This window comes from Scyliorhinus torazame, chromosome 5 (genome assembly GCF_047496885.1).
Source record: "Scyliorhinus torazame isolate Kashiwa2021f chromosome 5, sScyTor2.1, whole genome shotgun sequence".
Lineage (NCBI taxonomy): Eukaryota > Metazoa > Chordata > Chondrichthyes > Carcharhiniformes > Scyliorhinidae > Scyliorhinus > Scyliorhinus torazame.
The window spans coordinates 289,527,689-289,553,385 of NC_092711.1; the positions used below are offsets into that span (position 1 = coordinate 289,527,689).

At 47.2% G+C, this 25,697-nt stretch overlaps 1 protein-coding gene across 8 annotated transcripts in view; it reads right to left on the bottom strand.

Moving 5' to 3' along the window:
* Positions 1 to 25,697, bottom strand: part of LOC140421196 (serine/threonine-protein kinase PAK 3) — a 313,927-nt gene that overhangs the window by 38,595 nt on the left and 249,635 nt on the right. For all 8 annotated transcript variants that reach the window (XM_072505715.1, XM_072505708.1, XM_072505711.1 and 5 more), the window contains 3 exons: positions 24,665 to 24,787; positions 18,232 to 18,412; positions 17,105 to 17,168 (listed from right to left, as the gene is read on the bottom strand). In XM_072505715.1, the coding sequence (XP_072361816.1) occupies positions 17,105 to 17,168; positions 18,232 to 18,412; positions 24,665 to 24,787 (368 nt within the window). The remainder of the gene's footprint in view (positions 1 to 17,104; positions 17,169 to 18,231; positions 18,413 to 24,664; positions 24,788 to 25,697) is intronic.

The following is a 25,697-nucleotide window of genomic DNA, read 5'->3' on the forward strand; positions in this document are numbered from 1 at the left end:
GCCACATTCCGGCGCCTGTTCGGAGAGGCTGTTACGGGAAAGGTTGCATTTTAAAAATAGAAGTATTTTTTTCTTCCTCTCTCTGGATCTTTCCACCTCTCTCACAGACAAAGGCTGAGGGAGTGGATGTGAGAACTCAGCCAGTTAGTAGTTCTTGCTGTAATTGTGGAAGAGAGCCTTGGGTGAGAGTGCATCCGTACTACTGTGTACAGTATTGGTCTCCTTACCAAAGGACAATATGAAATGAAAATCACTTATTGGGCATCGGGCAGCACAAGTGGATAGCACTGTGGCTTCACAGCGCCAGGGTCCCGGGTTCGATTCCTTGCTGGGTCACTGTCTGTGCGGAGTCTGCACGTTCTCCCAGTGTCTGCGTGGGTTTCCTCCGGGTGCTCCGAATTTCCTGCCACAGTCCAAAGACGCGCAGGTTAGGTGGATTGGCCATGATAAATTGCCCTTTGTGACTAAAGGAGGGGTTATTGGGTTAGGGGGATAGGGTTGAAGAGAGGGCTTAAATGGGTCGGTGCAGACTCGATGGGCCGAATGGCCTCCTTCTGCACTGTATGTTCTATGTTCTAGACATTAAATAAAGTTACTGTGACAAGCCCCCAGTCGCCACAAGCCAGCTGTTTAGCCCACTGTGCTAAAACAGCCATACTTGCCATTGTGGGAGTCCTCATCAGACTGACAAAATAAGAGGTTGCAATTTAGTACCGAGATGAGGAGGAAGTTATTCACTCAGAGGGTGGTAAGCCTTTGGAATTCCCTGCCCCAGAGGGCTGGGAAGGTTAAGTCATGCAAGGCAGAGATTGTCCAATCTCCAGATAGTGAAGACATGGGATATAGGATGGTGCAAGGAAATGGCATTCAGGTTGAAGATCAGCCATGATCGAACTGAATAATGGAGCAGGCTTGATGGGCCAAATGACCTCCACCTTCTCCTATTTCCTTTGTTCCAACTGGAAGTGATGGACAGGGGACTGAAAAAAAAACTTTCCTCACAGACTCATGAATGAAATCAGAGTTATGGGCAACTGCAAACAAGTTAAAGAACAATTCATTGGAATTATACATCATGAGCGCGATTCAACTAAATGGGACCAAAGTCCAATAGCGAGCGCGTTTAGCCGCGTGTTTCCTGGCGCCAGCAGCCCCGAGAAACACATGGTTACACAACGGCACTCGCAGTAAATAAGGGGCCTCAGCGGGGAAGGTGGGCCCGAGGCAGGACATAGCCCTGTTTTCTGCAATGAGGAGCTCCGCTCGCTGGAACTCGGTACGCCATTTGTAAATGACAACTTGGGGCGGGATTCTCCCAGACGGCGGCAGAGTGTCCACGCTGTCGTAAACGCCGTCACGTTTTACGACAGCATATACAGGCCGCTCCCAGGACTAATTCTGGCCCCGACAAGGGGCCAGCACGGTACTGGAGCGGTTCCTGCCGCTCCAACTGCCGATTCCGATGTAAACTGTGCACCGCGGGATCCGCGCATGCGCAGTTCCGCCAGCGCCAACGAGGACATGCGGAATAGCGCTGGCGCCAATGCGCATATGTGCAGTGGCCTCCTTCAACACGCCAGTCCCGTCGCAACATAGCGCAGGACTACAAGGGCCGGCGCGTAGGAAAGGAGGCCCTCAGCCAGAGAGGCCAGCCTGCCAATCGATGGGCCCCAATTGGGGGCCCCCCGTGGGGATGGACTCCCCCTCCCCCCAACCCCCCCCCCCTTTACAGGCCGCCACCTGACCCTTCCATGCAGACGTCCTGCCGGCCCAGAGCAGGTTAGAACGGCGCCGGCAGGACTCGGCTCTTTCTTACGGCTGCTCGGCCCATCCCGGCCGTACAATCGGCGGGCCGGCCCCGTAGAGGGGCCCGCGACCAGCGCCGCACCAACCACACTGCCGCCAATGGCGCCGATTCTCCACTCTGCGGAGAATCGCGTGCCGGCGCCGGGGCGGTTGGCCCGTTCGCGGGGATTCTACTGCCCGACCAGGGCTGGGAGAATTCCGCCCTTGATCTCCGAAGCCGCCAATGCACCCCGACACCTCCCAAGCCCCAAAGTATTATGGGAGGGTCCCCGGCCCCCGCAACACCAGAGCAGGGGACCCCTGGCCCGATCGTACACATGCAAAAATGCCAGCTTGGCACCTTGGCAGTGTCAACCTGGCATACTGGCAGTGCCACCTGAGCACCTTGGCAGTGCCAGGCTGGCACCCAGGTGGCACTGTCAGAGTTCCAGGTTGACACTTCCAGGTACCACCCTGCCCAAAGGGCATGCATCTGGGGCTCCTCCGATCGATCGCCTGGGAGACCCAATGAGTGCCGTCCTGTCTGGTCCTCGTTTGTGTGGACCAGTGTTGAAGCACTCACCCGTGGTCTCCAAGGCGAAGGGGCTAGATCCCAATGCCTTAGGTACCTCAGGAAACTACATATCAGTGTGTGATAAGCTGTCTTGCTCTAATATGCAGATTTGCTAAAAGGTGATCCTGCCATTTACATCACAATGTCTTGTGAGATCGCGATAGATCTAGCGAGGCATTGCGAGCTGGGTAGATCCCATGAGCGCGGTCTTCCAGCTTTTCTCAGCCACGTCGCATCGTGACGCACTGCTTTTCGGGCGCATCGTGGCTGTTGGATCGCACCTCATGTGTGCACAGGGGTGTGGGACTCATTTCTTTAACAAGGAAACTGTAGCTACATAAACCGAGAGAGATTATGTTAAAAGCAACAATTAAGCCACGGCTAGGCTCTAAGAATTGAGTTTTTAGAATGGCTTACCAATCTAATGTTAGCATTACAAACTCCTGAAAGTAAACCTGTGCCCTCTACAAATTGTACAATACTGTACTGACCAGGATCTTGTCAAATGATAACATGACCTGGGGCTTGTAGCAATAAGACCCCTCATTGTGTGTCTTTGCATATGCCACCATCTGTATATCCCCTGTGTGCCATTTCCTTAAGTGCATCTTCACAGAAACATTTCTTTCCCTTTGGGGAATAGTGGAAACGTGATTGAAGGAGTCCCAAGCTGATTATCAGCCCGTTGAACCTCGCTAGGACTGCATTGCCTCCATGGCTTGGCATTGGATCTGAATCGAGAGAAGTCTACAGGTAGGGATTGTGTCACAAGACCTCCGGTCACTGTATAGTAAGACTATATTAATACGTTGTATGTTGAGTAGGTGTCATGAAGAGATTCTGAGTCTTGTATGATTGAACAGTCTGCGGCTGTGTCCGAGGATGCACCTGGTCTTACGACCAAAACTTCAACGCCGCTCCCGCACCGATGCTCCGCCCGGTGGGGTGCTAGCAACTAGCCCCCAGCTTTACCTGCCGATACGGATGCCGAATGGCCAGGTCCGTGGCCGCGCATGCAGCCTGTCACTCTGTAAGCCCCCTCGCCATTCCCGGACCATCCCTCACCAGTCCCCCCAGCCCCTGCCGAACCCCCCCCCCCACCTGCCCGCGGAACAGCTCCCTCCCCCGCCCTACTTGGTGGCGCTGGACACAGTCTGCAGCCGCCACGCCTTACGAAAGTTGAGATGACACGAGACCGACGGCATCGGGAAGTCGGCCCATCGGGGGCGGAGCATCGGTGATGGCCTGAGGCCGTCCCAGTGGCGCGCGGGAGTGGAGCATCAGAATAACTGCCCGATTTCGGCGTAAAAAGGGATTCTCTGGCCGATCGCCGAATGCAATTTTGGCGTCGGCATTCGGAGAATCGCATCCGAAATGTTTATTGATGACACATAACTGTGAACATATTATACAGGGTATAGTACAGGCGATGCGCTAACTCCATGCTTACTTCTACACAGGTCTCTGTCCAGTCCACAACTGACTCTGATGTATTCTGACTCTCAGCTCATGTGTCTCTTTACACCACACTGTGGGCTGTACTGTTTCCCAGTCCCACATTAACCCTTGCTATGCCAGGTACCCTTATACACAGAACATTGAAACTTGCCTACTGTTCCTTGTAACATGGAACATAATAAAATACACAACTACCATTTTTACCACTATTCATGGGTTCACTTTACAAGTCGCTGAACTAAATGGCATAGCTTGCTTTTAGAAGGTGCTGTGTGCACATACCAAAATGATAAGCTTGTAGCTTCCCTCACTAAATGCGGAGAAAGAGCGACTGTCCTTAATCTTTCACTCTACCAGAGCTCTGTAGATCAAGAATTGGCTAATGGAGCTGCCAATAAAATCTACCATAAGGAACTGCCCCCACTGTTTTTTTTTTTTTTTGCAAAAACATTGTCCATTTAGTTAATCCTTCTGCTCAGTATTTTGGAATAAAACCCATTGCACCATTAATGGCAATTGTATCTCCTGGAAATGCCGGATGACCTGCATTGTCTCACACTGATCTGATGTGTCAAAATACATAATCCTTAGCTGACTGGTGTTCCAAATAATTTGTGTTAAAAAACATCCCAAATAGCGTGCAGTTTCTCTGCACAGTTAACCATTTGAGAATAGAATATAACTGAAAGCAATTCCCGATAAAATAAATCAATATCCAGAATTCTTACAGCTAAATTCCACATATATATATGTGGCGCGTGTCTTAATGACAAACCTTTTCCAGGACAGTGTCCCTAAATAAATATTGCTCCTGGTTTAAAAGTCCAGGAACGTCTGCTGCTAGCGACTTTGTGAAAAAAACTGATTACCTATAAACGGAGTTTTGGAAAGACACCTCAGCCTTAACAAAATTAAACCACTCTTGATTACTGTCAGAGGTTTACAAGAACTAGGGGATCCAGCCTTTCTCTCTCCCATGTCCATAAACATTTTAACATTTTATTGTTAACTGTTTTGTTTCAAGATTCACAGAAAATAGGTCAAAAGAGTGCAGTGCCAGCCATACTAGAAATTAATTATTTTCACTAGAGATCTGCAAGCAAAATTAACAATTTACAGTGACTCAAAGTAGACACAGCTGATCTGGGTTCATTGGATGAGCACTGCAGTCATTGCAGACTAGACTACTTGATGATAGATCTGTCAGTTTCTCCAAGACGCTCCTTTTCAATTAGATGACCCCTTTTCACATCCCCTAATTTAATTTATGCAATTCTGTACAGAAATAAGTAGTTAGCACGGGAGTGCTGGGAAAAGCATGGGGTTAATGCTCCGGCATTTCAAGGTAGTTCTGAATGACAGAAGGGGGGCGGGATTCTCTCAGTCCGGGGCCGGACCAGAGAATCCCCGCGACTGGCGCGAATCGTGCCACGCCGGCCCGATGCCGGGACGTGATTCTCTGCTCTGCGCCATTGGTGCCGGCATGGTTGGTGCGGTGCCGGTAGAGTGGCCCCCACCCCCCGCTGATTCTTGACTCGGGATTGGCCGAGCGGCCGTCGTAAAAAACCCGCGTCCCGCCGGCGGGGACCTCGGCGTAGAAGGGTCCGGGGGCGGCCTGTGGGGGGAGGATCCGACCCTGGGGGGCCCTCCGCTGTGGCCTGGCCCGCGATTGGGGCCCACCGATCGGTGGGCCGGCCTCTCTGGCTGGGGGCCTCCTGTCTTCTGTGCCGGCCCCTGTAGCCCTGCGCCATTTTGCGTTGGGGTCGGCGCGGAGAAGGGAGCCACTGCGCATGCGCACGTTGGTGCCGGTGTCACCACGCATTTGTGGACCCCGCGGCGCCCAGTTCACGCCAGGATCTGCATCTGGAGCGGCTCGCTCCAGTGCCGTGCTAGCCCCCTGTAGGGCCCACAATTGCTGATCCTAAGGCCATGTTGACGCCGTGGAGAAACGCGACAGCTGATCCACAACTATTAATAGATTTTGGTATGGGGAGCACACGGCCCACTCTACAAGTATGGTACTTCAGAAAGGGGAAAGTTATTTTTTAAAGCAAAACAATGTTTACTCTATGAACTCAAGTTAACCTTTTTGAAACAAACAGTGAATATCTTAGCAACCAGTAAATCAAATACATCACCCAAAGAATACAACACTAAGTAATCTGTATGCTGTTCTTTTAACACCCAAAAGACTTAACAAACCTTTAAACATAAGCACATCAGAGTTTACAATCACTACTGAAAACATTTATAATTCTTCTGAATTCACCAAATGATCCAGAGGTAGTCTGTGGATGGCAGAGAGAGACCAGCAGTACAGCTGCTTTTGTTTTTACTTTAGCTGCAACACACACTGAAACACGAAACCAAAAGACACAGACACACCCAAGCTTTTCTCAAAGTGAAACTAAAAGGCAGAATCAGAGTTCAGCTCCACCCACATTCTGACATCACTGCAGTAACATGAGCAGCTAACCATTTCTTAAAGCGACATTCTCATGATAGATTAGACTAGTAATCTCATTCAGGAAATAACATAGCTGAGATAGAATTTCAGTGGCTGGAGGAATATGTCCAGCATTTGGAGGTGTCCCAAATACGCATAAGTTAACAGCAGAATTTATCAAACTATAAAATTCCCCGATGTTTCCCTCACTTTCCTCCTGCTGGAGCAGGGAAGATGGCCTCAATCTGGGAATGTTTCAACAGCGACAGTGCAGAATTCACCAGCCGTTCGCTGGCTGCGGGATTCTCTGGTCCCGCTGACAACACCCGGCCACCTGCGGGTTTCCCAATGACGTGGGGTAGCTTTAATGGGAAATTCCATTGACAAGTGGCAGGAGTAGAGAATCCTGCCGCTGGCGAATGGCGCTCCGAATTCTCTGGTCTCGCTAGCAGCAGCAACGGGGCTGGACTTGCAACAGAGAATCCCGGCCACAAGCTGATCAATGATGCAACAATTTCTGTGCAAACATGATGTCAAATAGGGTGAAGAAAAACATTGCCCAGGATTTTCTGGCCCTTCCTGCCAGCCGGAGGGATCTTGCATTCCAACCGAAGGCAGCCCCTTGTGCCAAGGTTCCCCGGCAGTGAGACAGGGCAAGCCACAGAAAACGCCGTAGGCGTCGGTGGAACTAGAAGATCCATGTGAAAAAATTCAGTGGCGGAGTGAGGTGGGTGCTGGAAAATCCCACCCATTTTGAATTAAAAACCCATTGGAAATGACAGTACTGGACAGGCACTTAGACCTCGCGGACACCTTTACAACAGTGGCGAAATTCTCCGGAATCGGCGCGATGTCCGCCGACCGGTGCCAAAAATGGCGCAAATCAGTCCGACATCGCGCCACCCCAAAGGTGCGGAATCCTCTGCATCTTGACTGGCTGAGCCCTAACCTTGAGGGGCTAGGCCCGCGCCGGACTGATCTCCGCCTCGCCAGCTGGCAGGAAAGGCCTTTGGTGCCCCGCCAGCTGGCGTGGAAATTACATTGCCAGGCGGCGCATGCGCGGGAGAATTTTGCCCCAGATCTTTTCATGGTTAGATATTATGCACACTGCGACTGATGCTCTCTAAATATTCAGGGTAGAATGCAGTTACTAGAACTCAATATCAGTCACTGTGTATAAATTCACAGTCAATTCAATCCTGCCTCTTCCAACCATGCACATGTGTAAATGTAATATATGGGTCCTAAGCAAAATGAATTTAAATCTGAGGTAGTCATAACCATATTATAATTTGCCTTAGATTGGTGTCGGAAAATAAGATATGAGCATTGATATGGATTGTGCAGTCTCGTTTAAGATTGGGATGTACTTGATATAATTTCCAGAAGATTAAATTGCTGCAGTGGGATTGTACATTATCTATGGAATTACCAGCTTTGATTAACACCATTATTTCATGTACTTTTAATTTGGCATAAATTGGCACGATATTGATAGCCTCTTTGGGAAAGGTCTAGAGATATAAAGATTTTACATTGGTATTATTTTCTTGATGAGGGAGAGGGTTAACTACCTCATGGTTTTGTCACCTTACAACGCTGCACATATTATTACAACGCTGCATATTATTACACCGATTCTCCCCATCACTAGAGCGCCATATTAGAATCATAGGGCGGGATTCTCTGGCCCCGGCCGAGGTCAATGGACCTTTAAATGGTCCGTATCCCGCTCCATGTCCCACCCGTGATGATCTTGCAGCGGGCAGACAGAAGAATCCAGCCTATAGAATCATTTCAGCTTAGAAGGAGGCCATTTGGCCCAGTAAACCCATCCTGGCTCTCAGCAGCAGCAATTGAGCTTGTCCCACTCCCCATCACTTTCTCCATGGCATACAATTTTTCTCTCTTCAGGTACTTATTTCACAATTGAATCAGCCTCTACAGTTTCAGACAGATCATAACCACTCACTGCATAAAACCCTTATTCCTCAAGTCGCCCTGGGTGCTATTGCCAATCACCTTAAATCTGCCCTCAGATTCTCAACGCTTCTGCCAATAGGAACCATTTCTCTCGGTCTACTCTGTTTAGACCCCGTATAATTTTAAGCACCTCTTCAAACCTCATCTTAACCTTGGAACTCACACTCTTGCAACTGATTTCACAAAGCTGGATTCTCCATTTGGGAGACTCCCGCTGGAGATGAATTGCTTCTGATTTGCAATCGCATTGGGAGCGGCACCCAGAGGCGATTTACTATCCAATGCCACGCAAATTTATACATGGTGGACATTGCAAGGGATTCCCTCATGACTCCAGCCATCAGGCCTCCATTTTGAGTGGGCAGCCCCCACCACCCCGGATTTGCTGGGTCAACCACCCACCACGAGGGTGACCCGACCCTCCCACACTCCCACCAGACCTCCTATTAGAGCCCCAAGCCAGAGACCACCACTAGAAACTCCCATCAGGGACTCCACATCAGAGACCCCCCCATAACAGAGACCCCTGCCTGGAAGCCAGAGAGCAGTCCAGACTGCGACCTTCCCTAAATACTGCTTCGAGGCAGACTTGCTTCCACTCGGGAAGATGGGGCCAGCAGTACTTGAATAGTCGAACCCTGGATCCACAGACTCTGTCACAGGTTTGCCGGGTGATGCTTGATGAGGTGGGAAGGGTGGGACGCTCTGGATTCTGCGCTCTCTTTCCACTGTTTACGCTTTTCCTCAGAAGGCTTCACTCTATAACATTTGAGGTAATTGGCGCCTTAGAGGATGCTTTTTTTCCAGTTTGTGTGTCTAAGGCAAGCGATTTCCAAGTGTTGGTGGGGATGGGATATTTATTTATTTTTGGGATGTGGGCATCGCTGTCGAGGCCAGCATTTGTTGCCCATCCCTAGATGACTTTCAGATGGTGGCAATGAGTTGTCTTCTTGAACCGCTGCAGTCCTTAAGGCATAGGTATACCCACTGAGCTGTTAGGGAGGAAGTTCCAGGATTTTTTTCCCAGCGACAGTGAAGGAACAGCGATATATGTCCAAGTCAGGATGGTGAGTGACTTGGAGGGGAGCCTCCAGGTGATGGTGTTCCCAGGTATCTGCTGTTCTTGTCCTTCTCGATGATGGTGATTGTGGGTTTGGAAGGTGCTGTCTCAGGAACCTTGGCGAGTTACTGCAGTGCATCTTGAAGATGGCACACTCAGCTCCCGCTGTTCGTCGGTGGCTGAGGGTTTGAATGTTTGTGGAATAGGGAGCAATCAAGCGGGTTGCTTTGTCCTGGGTGATGTCGAGCTTGAGTGTTGTTGAAGCTGCACTCATCCAGGCAAGTGGAAAGTATTCCATCACACTCCTGACTTGTGCCTGGTAGATGGTAGACAGGCTTTGGGGCATCAGGAGGTGAGTTACTGCCATATGATTCCCAGCCTTTGACCTGCCCTGGGAGGCTTTCAGGGTGTCTTTGTAGTGTTTACTCTGCATCAGGAATTTCCCCGGTGGAGGCGGAGAATTGCGGAGGCCCTGGAGAATACTGGGCCAGGCCCGCTAACGATACGCAAACGGCGTTTTCTGTACGTGCAGAGTGCAACGCATTGATGCCGCTGTCGAGACACCGGAGAATTGGTACTTGGTGTGAATCCGGCGCTCGCCACAATTTCGCAGTCAAAACCCATTCTCTGCCCAATCGCCTCTCCCGATTTCGCCATTGGCCGAATGAGAATCTCGCCCGTTAATTCTGTTTCTTTCTCCACAGAAGCTACCAGGCCAGCATTTTCTGTTTTTATTCCTAATCACTCTTCCTTTATTGTTGCAAATTTTGACATTTCACCCAGAAAGTCATTTATTTATGCCGAGAAACACAATGAAAGGTATCAATTCTGATCCCTGGGGAAATGCCTCCATTTATCTCCGTCCCGTTCAAAAAATCTCCGCTTGCCATTATTAAGAAGGACAAGGGCAGTAGATACATGGGACCACCACTACCTGCAAGTTCCCCTCCAAGTAACTCACTATCCTGACTTGGAACTGTGTCCTTCACTGGCTCTGGGTGAAAATCCTGAAACTCCCTTCTTAACAGGTGTACCTACACCACCTCCAGTGGTTCAAGAAGGCAGTGCACCACCACCTTTATGGCAAATTAGGGCCAGGCAATAAATGCTGGCATAACCAGCGTTGCCCACATCCTGCAAAATAATTTTTGAAAAATTCTCTGCTTTTGATCTTTGGCCAATGACCTACCCATGATGTCACACTCTCTTTAATATCACGTTGCCTAATCTTATCAGCAAGCTTTCAATACTACTCCTTATCAAATGCCTTTTGTATCTGATTATAACATCCACAGCATTTCCTTTATCAATGCAAGGAGATAAAACATACACAGTCATACTGGGGGTGGTTATGTGGCCATGTTGCACCTGGTGCACATCCTGCTGTGTCGGGAGAATAGTGGGAACGCCCCTAACCCCTAAACTGACTCTGCGCTGGGTGACGAAAGTAGCGCAATGCTCGCAGCCCGCTGCAGGTGTCAAAATCTGGTTCACGTCTTCGCTGGGCGTGAAACGGATCAGCATATTTAAACCTGCATTTAAATATGCCGTGTTCATTTAAAGCCAGATTCTTCTGGCTCCTGGTACCTCCCCTTCGCTGGTCCACAGTGAGGCCGACGGGAATCACTAATGGTCTCCACCACTGAAGACCGAATGTGATGACCACGCCGGCGGCTTGGAGGCCACTGGAGGTCCCGGTCGGGAACCTGTTAGGGCAGAGCCGAGGTGGCAGGTGGGGTGGGGACTGAAAGGGGGCATGGCCATGAAGGGGAGAACATGAACGGGGAGGCATTTGGCGATTGCTCATCTGGGGGGGGGGGGGGGGGGGCACTGGGTGCCATGTGGCGCAGTGATTAGCACAGCTGCCTATGGCACTGAGGACCCGGGTTCGAACCCCGGCCCTGGGTCACTGTCCATGTTGAGTTTCACCCCCACAACCCAAAGATGTGCAGGTTAGGTGGATTGGCCAAGCGAAATTGCCCCTCAATTGGAAAAAAATAATAATTGGGTACTCTAAATTTTAAAACAAAATCTGGGAGGACACTGGTACTACCGTTTGGAGGATGGGCTTTGATGCCGACTAGAAGGGGTGGGGGTCTTTAGGCATACCCTTTGGGAGGGCCCCGATGCTAGCGTTCCTGAGGGGTTGGGAGAAGGGAGGGATAGCTCAATCTCTGTGATACTGGGCGTGCCAGCGTCTTCGGGTCCCACACATCTTCGGCAGATTTGGCTCAGAAAAATGACTAAATGTGGGTGGATTGTGATGGGAATTACTCCAGAACAGCTGATGCGATTTGCACCGTTTTTCCCACCCAAGACGACACTTAGGCCATGATTCTCTGTGGTTGCCAGCCACTGGCAGGAATCCCGATGGCCCGGTGAATGGGACGTCAGGCAAAAAATGGGTTTCATGCCGGTTGTGAAGCCCTTTGCGAAGCTCCCAACTGTCCTTCCGGCCCAGACGAAGTCCCGTCCAGACCTGGTGGAAACATACAAAGTGATCATTAACCCTAATTTGAATGTAATTTATGGGCAGGATGCCCTATTTATCGGCCTTCTGGGATGCTCCAGCCCCCTCAAGCTGGGAGTCATGCCGCCATGAATTGGTGCAAGTCGTGAGAAACGGACACCTAGTGGTCTGCACTCTGAGGGGTGGAAATGGAGTAGGTACCCTTACTACAATTTCCGCCAGGGTGCCAAGGGGGATCCTTCCTGGGACTTGGGGTCAGAGGAGCTTGTGCTGGGCTGGGGGGACTCAGTTCAGTGGTCTTTCCTTGGGATGTGGGCCATTTGGTCGGTCTTCCCATCTGCAGCCTTTAAATCCTTAAAACTGTCTGTCAGCAAGTCCAGTTCAAAGATCTGTGAGATGAACGTAAAAGTATTCCTTTTAATATGGTGGAATCCTTTGACATGGTTTTTTTAGTCAATTTCATTGCTCTTTAACTTTTTCTGGCACGTTTGTATGCCTAGAAGCCTAAAAACTTTGAACTCTTCTCAGAAGAAAAGACTTCTTTAAAAGAAAGCTGTGGTTAGAAAAAAACAGCTACTCCTCTGAGTTAGTGGCACCAGTCGAACTATGTAAATAAACAACCTTAATACTCCCTTTGAAACTACCTGGATCTGTCAATCAAAAAGCTTGTAAAAGGCAATGGTCCATGAAATTGAATGTAAACAATGCAGCCCCAACGAAGCAGCCCTGACTTAACTCAATATTTGACCTTCTCCAGGGCTCTTCCTGGGGGGGACTACTGAAGTCCCAGGAATGGCCACCATTCCCATGGTGCTGCTGGCACTGGAGAGCTCCCGTCACCCAATTAGCTGGCTATTCTCAGATGTGGGACATCCTCCCAGACGGGGGGTTAATCCACAACCATTAGAAGCTTGTTGTGGCTTTCCGCCCTGACAAAGGCAGACTGGTCCTCCAAATTTTCAGCTGGGGTTCGGTGGGATTCTGTTCCGCGCAAAGCTTTCCAGCCATTTAATCACACAACTATCACAGCAGAGAGGTGGTCAATCGGCCTGGCATTTCTGTGCTGGCTCTCTGAAAGGGTAATGCACCTTGTACCACTCCCACTGCCCTCGCCCAGTAATCCTGCATTCTTCCATTTCAGATAACAATCCAATTCCCTCAATTGGATTTGCCACTGTCACACACTCACGCAGCGAATTCCAGATGTCAACCACTCACTTCGTGAAAACAAGTGTCTCCTCCTGTCTCCATTGTTTCTTTTGCCAATTACCTTAAATCTGTGCCCTCTCCTCCTCGTCATCCTTCCACCCAGAAGAGTTCCTCCTGACCCTTAAAGATTTTGAATACTTTGATTAAATCTCCTCTCAACCTTCTCATCCGCGAGAGAAACAGTTTGAACTTCTCCAATTGCCTACGGAACGGAGGTTCCTCACCCCTGGAGCCATTCGCCTGAATCTTTGTTCGGAGAATTGTGAGATTGAAAGCCCTTACAGAGCAGGTCAAAGCTCGGTACGGCAGCATGGTAGCACAGTGGTTAGCACAGTTGCTTCCCAGCTCCAGAGTCCTAGGTTCGATTCCTGGCTTGGGTCACTGTCTGTGCGGAGTCTGCACGTTCTCCCCGTGGCTGCGTGGGTTTCCTCCGGGTGCTCCGGTTTCCTCCACAGTCCCAAAGATGTGCAGGTTAGGTGGGTTGGCCATGCTAAATTGCCCTTAGTGTCCAAAAAGGTTAGGTGGGATTACAGGGATAGGGTGGAGGTGTGGGCTAAGATTGGGTGATCTTTCCAGGGTCCGGTGCAGACTTGATGGGCTGAATGGCCTCCTTCTGCACTGTAAATTCTATGAAAACAATCGGGAAGTTTGTCTCAGATCAGTGGCGTAGTTTGAATGGTAAACATAACATCAAGTGTCATTATAGACTCCAGAAGCGGAAAGGAGCTTTTGTGCGATGATTAGAAGCAGAAGATCCCATCGGTTTTGACTATTATTCCTTTCATCCTCTCCTCTGGATTTTCCTTTTATGGACAAAGTCATGGTATATTACTGCTCGCCTAACTTTTAAAACTACAATTTGAGGATTTTAAATTAGAAAAGCAGAATAATATACAATTACCAAGTGCCATGTGCTTATTCTCCACTTTGATGAAAGAGTGAAGCTCCAACGATATTCAAAGGGTGGTACTAGAGAACTGGAGAATTGCAAATGTACCTTATTCTAAAAAAGGATTGTAAAGATAAACCCAGCAACTATAGGGAATTCAGTTTAACCCCATGACCCTGTAAATAGTTACTTTTCAGACATTTTCCCCTCTCTGTATCAACTGGAGCTCACTGGGCTAAATCGCTGGCTTTTAAAGCAGACCAAGGCAGGCCAGCAGCTCGGTTCAATTCCCATACCAGCCTCCCTGAACAGGCGCCGGAATGTGGCGACTAGTGGCTTTTCACAGTAACTTCATTGAAGTGATTTTCATTTCATTTTCATATAGCCTGGGAACAGACATTTGTCTGGCAATTCCCTGCATTGGCAACACAAAGGGACACTACGAATGTGATGTTCCACCAGAGTGAAATTCAGGCTGATTGAAAGATTTCACATCAAACATTTCCATTCAGGTCAAGCCATCTTTCCTTAATTCCCTGCTAATATGGAAGTTATTTCAAACCACAAGTATCTTTCTGAATGTGATAGAAGGCAAATGATATAATGGTTTCCTCATAAGTTCAATGTGCAATACAGTGTACAATGATCATGTGCTCATCACAGTGAATTAAACATTTTCCATTCAGTTAGATGTAGAGTAGAGCTACTCCCCAACAAAGTGTTTCAATTTAATCAGGATAACAATTTTGCATTTCCCACTTCTGTTGTGTGCCACTTATTCGAAAATGAGGGCTAGTTTTGTGCTATGAGCCTATGCATCTAGGAAGCAAGTTCATTTCACATAAGAATATTACAGCCAGTAGACAAAGGAGACTTTATCCCATCATATCTCAGCTGAGCCTATATCTGAAGTGTAAAGCAAGTGCAAAACACATTGAATTAATCCTGTGGGAGACTAAATTGGAACAAGTTGAAGTTGTACATTTCTTGCATGCAACAGAGTCTGCAAGTTTATCAATTATAGGAGATACAAACGTGACATTCTAAAACTTACTCTCTTTGTTGATACGTTAACTAAATTTACAGTAATATTCACTAAGATTATTTGACACGAGTATTCTAGTGTCTCACCATTTAGCCTTGCTCTCACTGTCCAATAATGAAAGGCTAATTCTTACACATTTGAATATATCGATAATCCCGATCTGTTTCCTTTCTCAAATTATACAGAAAATTTCTCGGACTGTCATCAGAAGCCATCTCCAAGTTTTCTGTCATCCATCAGACTCTTAGCACTTTGCAGGAACTACCGAGGTTGCCATGGAGAGTATCTAATTAAACTCTGGCTCTTGGAATATTCAGGCTGTTGCATAGAAGTATGATGTGGAGATGCCGGCGTTGGACTGGGGTGAGCACAGTACGAAGTCTTACAACACCAGGTTAAAGTCCAACAGGTTTGTTTCGATGTCACTAGCTTTCGGAGCGCTGCTCCTTCCTCAGGTGAATGAAGTGGTCTGTTCCAGAAACACATATATAGACAAATTCAAAGATGCCAAACAATGCTAGGAATGCGAGCATTAGCAGGTGATTAAATCTTTACAGATCCAGAGATGGGGTAACCCCAGGTTAAAGAGGTGTGAATTGTCTCAAGCCAGGACAGTTGGTAGGATTTCGCAGGCCAGATGGTGGGGGATGAATGTAATGTGACATGAATCCCAGGTCCCGGTTGAGGCCGCACTCATGTGTGCGGAACTTGGCTATAAGTTTCTGCTCGGCGATTCTGCGTTGTCGCGGGTCCTGAAGGCCTCAGGACCCGCGACAACGCAGAATCGCCGAGCAGAAACTTATAGCCAAGTTCCGCACACGAGTGCGGCCTCAACCAGGACCTGGGATTCATGTCACATTACATTCATCCCCCACCATCTGGCCTGCGAAATCCTACCAACTGTCCTGGCTTGAGACAATTCACACCTCTTTAACCTGGGGTTACCCCATCTCTGGATCTGTAAAGATTTAATCACCTGCTAATGCTCGCATTCCTAGCATTGTTTGGCATCTTTGAATTTGTCTATATATGTGTTTCTGGAACAGACCTCTTCATTCACCCAAGGAAGGAGCAGCGCTCCGAAAGCTAGTGACATCGAAAGAAACCTGTTGGACTTTAACCTGGCATAGAAGTATGTTATTGAACATCTGTGGATTGTGAGTAGATCAATCTTAGACCTTCCACTTCCACAAGCATGTTCTTCATTCCCATTAACAGTCAACATCAGCAACCCTGGTGGCTAATTGGTCAGGTCAGGCAACGTGATAATGATTGTAACCAGAATGTGTGCCAACTGTCTGACACAGTCTGAGGGCACTGCCCACATTCACAGATAATATTCACAGGAATGAAGCTTCAGATTTCCTTCATAGAATCACTACAGTGCAGAAGGAGGCCATTTGGCCCATTGAGTCTGCACTGGCCCTCCCAAGAAGCATCCTACCTAGGCGCATGCACACGCCGCCCCCCCCCCCCCCAAAAAAAATTGTAGCCCCACCTAACCTTTTGGACATTAAGGGCCAATTTAATATGGCCAATCCACCTAACCTGCACAGCTTTGGACTGTGGGAGGAAACCAGAACGCCTGGAAGAAACCCATGCAGACAGGGGGAGAAGGTGCAAACTCCACACAGACAATCACCCAAAGCCAGAATTTAACCCGGGATCCTGGCACTGTGTGGCAGCAGTGCTAACCACTGTGCTGCCATGCCATCCTTGAATGATTGGGGGTACTATATGTTGTTGAATGTGGAATACAGCAACAATTGTGGCAAATCATTGACAGTGGGGTGAGAGGATTTGTGAGTGGGGGAATAACAATCAATAGTTCAAACTCAGAGGAGCAGATGAATGTACAAAAGCATGTAGGGAGATCAGCCATATTGACTGATTCTGACAGTGCATTATACAGAACGGCTCGAAGGTGGCTTGCAGTCTATTCAAATTCTGTGAGTGACCAAATTCTTATGGTCTTATAACAGCTATCAGCAGAGACTACTTTTCAGGACCAACACCCAAGTCCAAAATAACTAGCCACTGTCATGAGTTCCGAAGGGAATGCAGAATGACATCCTGACGGACCACAGTTATGGTTGGTGCCACATACTGCATTTCCCAATACGGCAGCACAGCTTCAGATTAAAAGAGTGGCCATTTTTCAGTTAATAAAAAGACTTGCACCTACCCCTGCCCGATCTTTTCAAATCTTGTGTATTTCTTTTTGGGATCACCCACGCTTACTATGCTTCCTGAAACAAAAGTCACATTAAGTGTAAAGATATTGGGATCATAACACGTCGGACATTTCAAAAGCAACTTTTTTGACGAGGACAACTTTCTTTCAATTGAAGCTTGAATATTAAAGATAGATTCGTCACATTCGCCGCCTCCTTTGTTTCAATTCTCTCCAACAAATCTTCTGTGATGTGGGGCTGGATTTTTATGGTCCCCTGTAAGGTGTGCTTTCAGCGGAATTGGGCGTGGGGGCGTGGTGCAGTTGGGCATGTACACTTTGACTGGTATCCAGCATGCTGCCTTCCCACCATTTCTCACTCAGTCACTAAAAAAATGGTAGGCAGCCAAGTGCTGAAATAGGCCAACCTGCACCCACTTAAAAAAGAGCAAATGAGCTTGTTAACAAACCAAATGACTTGAATATTATGCTGCCCATGATATGGGGGGGGGGGGGAACAGAAGTGGAATGGCCATTTTATTAAATCTCAAATCACCAGCAGGAAGTGGGCCATGTCATTCCGTTTGTGCCCTATGCACATTGGTTGACCCTCTCATGCCCCAAAATGATAGCACCCCCCACTTTTGTGCCTCCCCAGTCCCCTCATTGGGATGCCTGATCCCTATCAACCCTAAAAGCCTAGGACCTACCTTCGCCAGAGGTCCATCGCTCTTCCGTCTGGGAATGTTTACAGTCTGGCGGCAGTGCACACTACAGAGCTCGGTTGTTGCCGAGACTGAGATCAGCCGGCCAATCAGATTGGCTGGCAGCTCTTGTGGATGGGACCTCCTCACACTCAGGGGTGAAAGTCCCGCTTTCTGCTCGTCACCGCAAGATCTTGTGTGTTTTTGCTGTGTGAGATGATGGAGGGGGGGGCCTTTTTTAAAGTCGGCCATTTTGAAACCAACTTTGGTAGGGGGGAGGGGAGGCAAGCTCTCCTTCTGCAAAATTCAGCCCATGGAAAATATGAATGTAAAGTTGTGTCCAACAGATCTTCAGGTATGATATGAAGAAATAGATTTAAATCACTCTAAAAAGGTGCTCAGTTAGAATCAAAGAGTTTATTTTTAAATACATACTTAATTTTTCAAGAATCTCTTCATCTGTCATCTTGGACTTCTTCCTCTGCTTGTCAGTGTTCCTGCAAAGCTGACTGTTCAAACTGGTTATGTTTTCAGGTGGTGTTGTCACCGGAGAGGTTGTCACATCTTTCGCAGGAGCCACTGGCATGACCGGCTCAATCACCGATCGGGTAAAAATCTGCAGAATAGAATTACAGTCAGTACCTCATCACAATTGACTCATTAGCTATCCATAAATTCTTCCTTAATAGCTTAAAGCATGTTACACTGGTTAAAGGAATGGCAGGCACATCAAAGACTGCACCAACCCGGAATTTCTTGCAAACTTGAGCCTAGAACTGATGCATCGAAAAGCCATGCCCTTAATCTATTGCAGATGCTCTAGGAAATTAGGCACAAGTCAACTCGCGCATTACTTTTGCCATACCAAAGTGTCCTGGCTCAATTGTGATGCTCCACTGCCACCCTCACACACTATTTCATGGCTCTTCCCCTTCCATTTAATTCACTGATGAGATCACAAACTTGCTAAATGGCCACTCAGTTGCTGGCCATTGCTGCTTAAGACTAGGAACTCGGTGACCAGGCAATGCCTTAGCTTGTGGTTTCAAGATAGTTAAGGAAAACAGAGAGTCATTTAGTTAGCGCACTCAATTTCATTCAAACATTTAGGAAAATTGCTAGAGACTTACTTCATTGACTTCATGCTAATAGTTATTGTACATGAAGCCATTTCAAAATGTCCAAACATTTGATCATGCAATAAATGAAAACTCTAAAATCAGGTTACAAACAGTACAAAAACTGGCAGATTTGTCCTTGTCACTGGTGTGATGTGCGCAGAATGATCTGAGATCAGGTGGAAGATTGCCTGCGTGGAGGAGTAGCAGAATGATCTTCATGCTGGATGCTTGGCAGCTCGGGTGGAGAACCCATTGTCAATGAACAATTTGAATGTTTTTGTTTCCAAGAGGTCGCTGTTGGTTGGATGATAGCCTCCCTCTTTGAGCTGTGTTTTCAGCTCTCTGATAGCTGAAACTCAGCTGCTGCTTCACTGAGGGAAACACAGCCTTCTGAAGAATTACCAAGGGTCACAGTGAAGTAACCCACCTGCATCTACAATGGAGGACCTGGATTGCAATGGGAATGAGTCAGAGCAAACCTACTGTCCCTGTTCAGCCTTTTCAACATTGCACGAAATAGAGATGAAGACTGTTATTAAAATATGAATTGGGGAAAGAGGAAGAGAAAATTTTATTTTAAATTCTCATTTTCAGATCAAATTATGCAGTCTTAGTCTTGTGTGGTGTGTTCTTGCACAGCAGAGTGTAGAAAACCGGTTGCATTTCTCATTATTAAGTCATATTGTCGCCAACATTTAACTGTTTCGCCAGCACTGAATAAGCAATGGTTCCGATGTAACAGAAACTTGTACATGTGCGGCTCCTTGCAAACCCTCAGGACATCCCAAACCCTCAGGTCATCCCAAACCCTCAGGACATCCCAAACCCTCAGGACATCCCAAACCCTCAGTGAATACTTTTTTTTTTTAAATGTAGGACTGAATTTTCCCCAGTGTCAGGAATGGAAGCAGACAGGGCCCACAATTACAAGTTAAAAGCAAATTACTACGAATGCTGGAATCTGAAACAAAAACAGGAAATACTGGACAATCTCAGCAGGTCTGACAGCATCTGTGGAGAGAAAAGGGACCTAAGTCTGGATGACTCTTTGTCAAAGCTGGAGAGAACTTGAAATGGGTCAGATTCACACTGTAGTAGTGGGGCGTGTGTTGCCCTAAAATTACAAGGCCGGTCGCTGGTGTCTTGACTCCAGCTATTTTGGCTGACAGAGGTTCAGCGAACTTGCAACAGGGCCTACACCCAAGACAGGCCAGTGACCTCCAGTATCCCGAACCAACAGGGACAGTTAAACCGAACCCAGCCATATGCTGAGGTGGGGGTGCAGCAAAAGGCTGCCCGATAGTAGGGCACCCCTAACAAAGTAAAAACAATTATGTATTGACTTTTCTCGTTCTTTAATTAAATTGTTTTCTATGTGGCTGAGAGAGAGCCTTCCTATGAAGCTCCCTCTCAGTTCCTTACCTTTTACTTTTGTCAGGTGCTCTTCTGAAGATGGACAGCCTCAAATTAGCCCTCCAGCTTTGAGCTTGTTCACTGTGTTAATTGGATACAGGACCTCGCTCCATGCTAATTACGGGGTTTGCCCGTCAAGATCCCAATGAGTAACCGTTGCCACCTAGGGGCAGGGCGGGGACACGGAGAAATCTAGCCCCTTTAGCGCCTACGTTATAGGGAAATGTGGCCACCAATTTGCCATCAGCAAGCAGCAATGAGATATTAGACATATTAATTTGTTTTATGTGTTGGATGAGGAATTAATGTGAGCCAGGAAACTGGGAGAACTCCTCTGCTCTTCTTCAAATGGTGCCAAGGGATCTTTTATATCCATCAGGGAAGACAGATGGGTGGTAAGTTTAAGCTTCACCTAAAAGATAGCTTGTCAGACAGTGCAGCATTCCCTTTAGTACTACATTGGAATGTTATTTTAAATTATGCGCTGTAGACACTGAAGTGGGGGTTTGATCAGCCTTCTGTGCTGCATCTAAATTTCTCTCCACTATTTTAAAAGGAGACAGTTAACCAGTTCAAATAGTTCCAAGAAGGTTAAATAGTGCAAAGCAGAATTTATACGTGTTTTAACTATTTGTGTGATAACATTGCTTTGTCATTTCCAACATTGTACATGACAATTGCTCTTGTTTCACTGTAAACATAATGTACTGATGTACAAGAGATTCTATGATCTGTGTAGATTTCTAAAATGTTCATCATTCAATAGGTGCTACATAAACGCTTACTGAACGAGCTATGAGCTCATAGTGTTCAGGGCGATATGGATTAGCATGGATACTGGATTGGCTAACTAACAGGAAATAGAGAGTGCATCCTACCAGCTGTGTTACACGAATGCGGCCGGTAGATGCCAGGAGATCCCTCTTCTGGGATTTACCCTACTCACCACGCCTCATGAGATCTAATGCAATCTCGCAAGACATCGCGATATGAACCCCACCCATTATGGGCAGGATTACTTTTTATCAAATCTGCATATTAGAGTGAGGCAGCTAGTCTCACTCTAATATGCACTCCCACCATCGGTTCAAGTAGTGGGATCTAACCCTCTTGCCTTGGAGATCTTGGATGAGTGCTGGTCTCTACAAATGGGGACCAGATGAAATGACACTTGTGGGGGTCTCTGAGGGGATCAGAGAACTCCAGGTACTTGCCCGCTGAGCAGGGTGGCACCCTGGCACTGCTGGTACCACCTGGGCAGTGCCACCTGGGCACTTCACCAGTGCCAGGGTGGCACCCAGGTGGTGCTTCCAGTCTGGAAGGGGCACTGCCATGGTGCCAGGCTGGCACTGCCAATGTCCTAGCATTAGAGATGAGTTTGGGAGATCAAGATGGCATTTAAAATGGTATTATAATCTCCTTCTGCACTGAGGAGCTCCGGGGAACGGAATGAGCTTTCAGTATCATGGTGCTTCTCGTCGCTCTGAGTGTCGGGAAACACCCAGCTAAACGTGCTCACCACGGGAGGACTCTGTTCCCATTCGGGTAGATCACGGCCAGAGATTCAGGATAAAGCCAGAGATTCAGGTTAAATGGGTTATTTTCTGGTTGGCAAACTACAACTAGCGGAGTGCCACATGGATCAGTGCTCGCCCCTCAACTTATTCTGCTCTATATTATTAACTTGGATGAAGGGACTTAGCATGTAGTAACTGAATTTGCCGAAGACACAAAGTTAGGTCGGAAAGCAAGTTATGAAGAGAGAAAAAACAATTTGCACGGGGATGTAGATAGGTTACGTGAGCAGGCAAAGGTTTGGCCGATGGAGTATAATGAGGAAAAATGTGAGGTTGTGCACTTTGGTAGGAAGAATGGAAAAGCAGTTTTGCTTTAATGGAGAGAGACTGCGGAATGCTGCAGTAGAGACGGTTTTTGGTGTCCTTGTGTATGAATCATAAAGTTAGCATGCAGATACAGCAAGTAATGAAGAAGGTAAATGGAATGTTGGCCTTTATTGCAAGGGAGGTAAAAGTAGTGAAGTCTTCCTACAACTCTCCAGGGCACTGGTGAGACCACTCCTGGAGTGCTGTGGCCAGGTTTGATCTCCTTATTTAAGGAGGGATATTTTTATTGGAGACATTTCAGATGAGGTTCATTTGGTTTATTGTTGGGATAGAGGTTGTCGTATGACAACTGGTTGAGCAAATTGTGCCGATACTCATTGGAGTTTAGAAGAATGAGATTATCTTATTCCAACACAAAATTACGAGGGGACTTAACAGGGTATATTATGAGGGGATGGGCGGAGTCTTAAAGAGGTGTTGGGGGTCTCAGCCACCAGCTGGCTACCACTGTACCACATCCTGTACCAATCAGGCACTTGTCAGGCATGTGGCGGGCCTTCCCCCAGGATCAAAGACCAGGGATGGAAGTTCCTTCCACTGAGGGCTGCCAGCCAATCTGAGGCTGGCTTCTCTTCAGTACTTGGCAGTGCCACTGAGCAGGTGGTGGTCACTGCTGGTCCTCTACCCAGCCAAGGCCTCATATTGGGGAGGGACCCAGCCACAGGTGAGTAATGGAAGGAACAGGCTCACAGGATGGGGGTCGGGAGGAAGGAGGGAATCGGCAAGGGGCTGGCTCTCAGCAGGCTCCTCTTTCTGATGCTGGATCCCTCGATAAGGTAATAAGTGCTTTGAACAAGCAACCTCCCTGTATTATTCCTGGTGTCTGAATAAAGTCTTACAGTTGAAGTCGATGCTTTATTTGTATGAGTTTGTTCTCTCTCCAGCGCTTATACTATAAGTTACATCTGAGCTGCCTGTCTGTGCCTGCTCACTAGCTGCCGTTCCTGTGAAGAGTTTCTCTGACTTCTTGTCGTCTGTATTTATACATCTCCCATGCTTCCTCTAGTGATTGCTTAGTTTACATTGACCCCTTGTATACATATACAGATATGCAGATCACTGCACTCCCCACTCGGAAGCTTGGGTTTGCTCGTCATGTTCCACACATGGGAAGCCCCCTGCTGTGTTAATACTTGTGGCGGTGGAATAATGCCCTTAAATGGGCAATAATTGCTCACTTTAGGTTCTCAATTGACAGTGGGGCTGGAAGGCCATCTCCAAGCTTTCCTGCTACAAGCTTATTGCAGTTTAGTTGGGAAGAAGGCGATGACCCATCCACCACCCAACCCCCACCAAACTCATCATAGGGGGAATGATTCCACCCAATGTTTCCCCTTGTGAGGGAATCTACATCCAGGGTGCAGAGTTTCAAAATAAGGAGTATCCCATTTAAGATGGCACTTTTTCTCTCAGAGAATCATTAATCTTTGGAATTCTTTGCTCCCAAGAGCAATGAGGACTGAGTAATTGAACATATTCAAGGCTGGGTTTTGATTTAGATTTTTGATCTACGGGGGAGTTAAAGGTTTTGGGAGGCAGGCAGAATTGTAGGCCACAACTAGAACAATCAGAATCTTACTAATGAGGGAACGGGCTCAATGCACCAAATGACCTATCCAAGGCCGACACTCAGGGTCAGAAGAAATAGGAGCAAGAGTAGGCTATGCAGCCATCGAGCCTGTTCTACCATTTGGCAAGACTGGCTGATGTGACTGTGGCCTAAACTCAATTTTCTTGCCTATTCCCCCATAACCCTTGTATCCCTCGTCAACCAAAATCTGTTCAATTCAGCCATGAATATATTCAATGACACAGCCACCACTAACTCTGTGGAAGAAAAATCCATAGATTGATAACCCTCGGAGTCTCCATCTTAAATGGCAGACTCCCTATTTTGAAATTGTTCCCCCGGTACAAGATTCCCATATGAGAGGAAACATCCTCCCAGCACTTACCGTGTCAAGCCCCCTCAGAATCTTAAACATTTCAATAAGATCGCCGCTCATTCTTCTCCAGTGAGTACAGGCCCAACCTATTCAACCTTTCCTCACAATACAACCCCTCTTTCCAGGAATCAGCCTAGTGAATCTGCTCTGAACTGCTTCCAATGCAAGTATATCCCCCCTTAAATCAGGGGACTAAAATTGTCGATGGAAATCTAGATGGCAATGTCTAGTACAATTATAGCAATGCTTCTCTACTTTAATACTCCAATACCCTTGCAAACTCTGCTCCTTTTTCTCACATTCTTATTTGAATTTTGTTACTTCAGGGATTTACAACTGTCAGCTTCCTGATGAACTTAACCTTTAATGAAGTTGGTAATCGCTAAGCATTACTGGCCGGGTTGTGACTGTTTCTTCATGTTAAACCTGCGACCAAGAACATTTGCTGGCCTCTGATATATCTACAGAATCCAGTTTCACTGACCGATTTTGTGTGTTCTGGGCGCGGTGCTATCACTGGCGGTGGCACATTGTCATCATCATCATCTTCGTCATCGTCCTCCGACACTGGTGGTACAACCGGCGGCTCTGACGCTATCTTTGTGTTCTGTGGTAAACAGAGTGGTGTTAGATTTTGATTTTTAAATCTCATCTTTATTTTTGAGAAAGGATGAACATGATAAAAACCACAGCACCCTGTCCGTGCTCCATAAATGTGAGTGCTTGGTATTGAGGAGAAAGAATGAGGCTTATTGACCTGAAATGTTAACCTCTACTTTCGGACCCTTCATCTCAGGCAGAGCACAGATGAGACCAGTGCCCTCAGTACTAAAATCATCCTGCTGCAAAACTTTGACGAGAATATACTTCTAGATAAGAAGGATTTTTCCAAAAAAGTTCCTTAAGGCTGAATTATTAAATATTTCCAAGCCTTATTGACATATTTGCTGCAACATTATCACAGTTGAGCTAGGTTTAAATAGTAAATCATTGAATCATTAACTAACTTGTGAAAAGTCTAACATATAAAAAGTGACAATGCTATTATGAACACCCTAAATTGGCATTTATTCAAACTAAATTGAGTGTCATTTGAGAAGCAGTGAAGCAAGTTGTTTCGAAGTGGATCATAATTCATTGTTGCAAATATAAAAGTTGATTTCAGGATTAGCGCTCATGATTTCTTTTACGGACTGCGAGTGACTAATCTTGTGATATTTATAATTCCTTGTATTTGCCCTTAAAGCAAAGTTCCTTCCTTATGTTACAAACACTTTACCTCAGCAGTAAATGTTGACACTCCAGATGTGCTGAGTCAAAAAATGTGGAGGTTCAATTAACACAACTGAAGTTGTATTGCTTTCATCTAATCCTGGTCGTTTGCACATCCCCAATTTTAACTGCTCCACCATTGGTGTCGGAGCGCTCAATTGCCAAGGCTCTCAACGCTGGAATTCTCTTCCTGCACCTCGCTGCCTCTGTACTTCACTTTTCTCCTTTAACACATGACTTTTTTT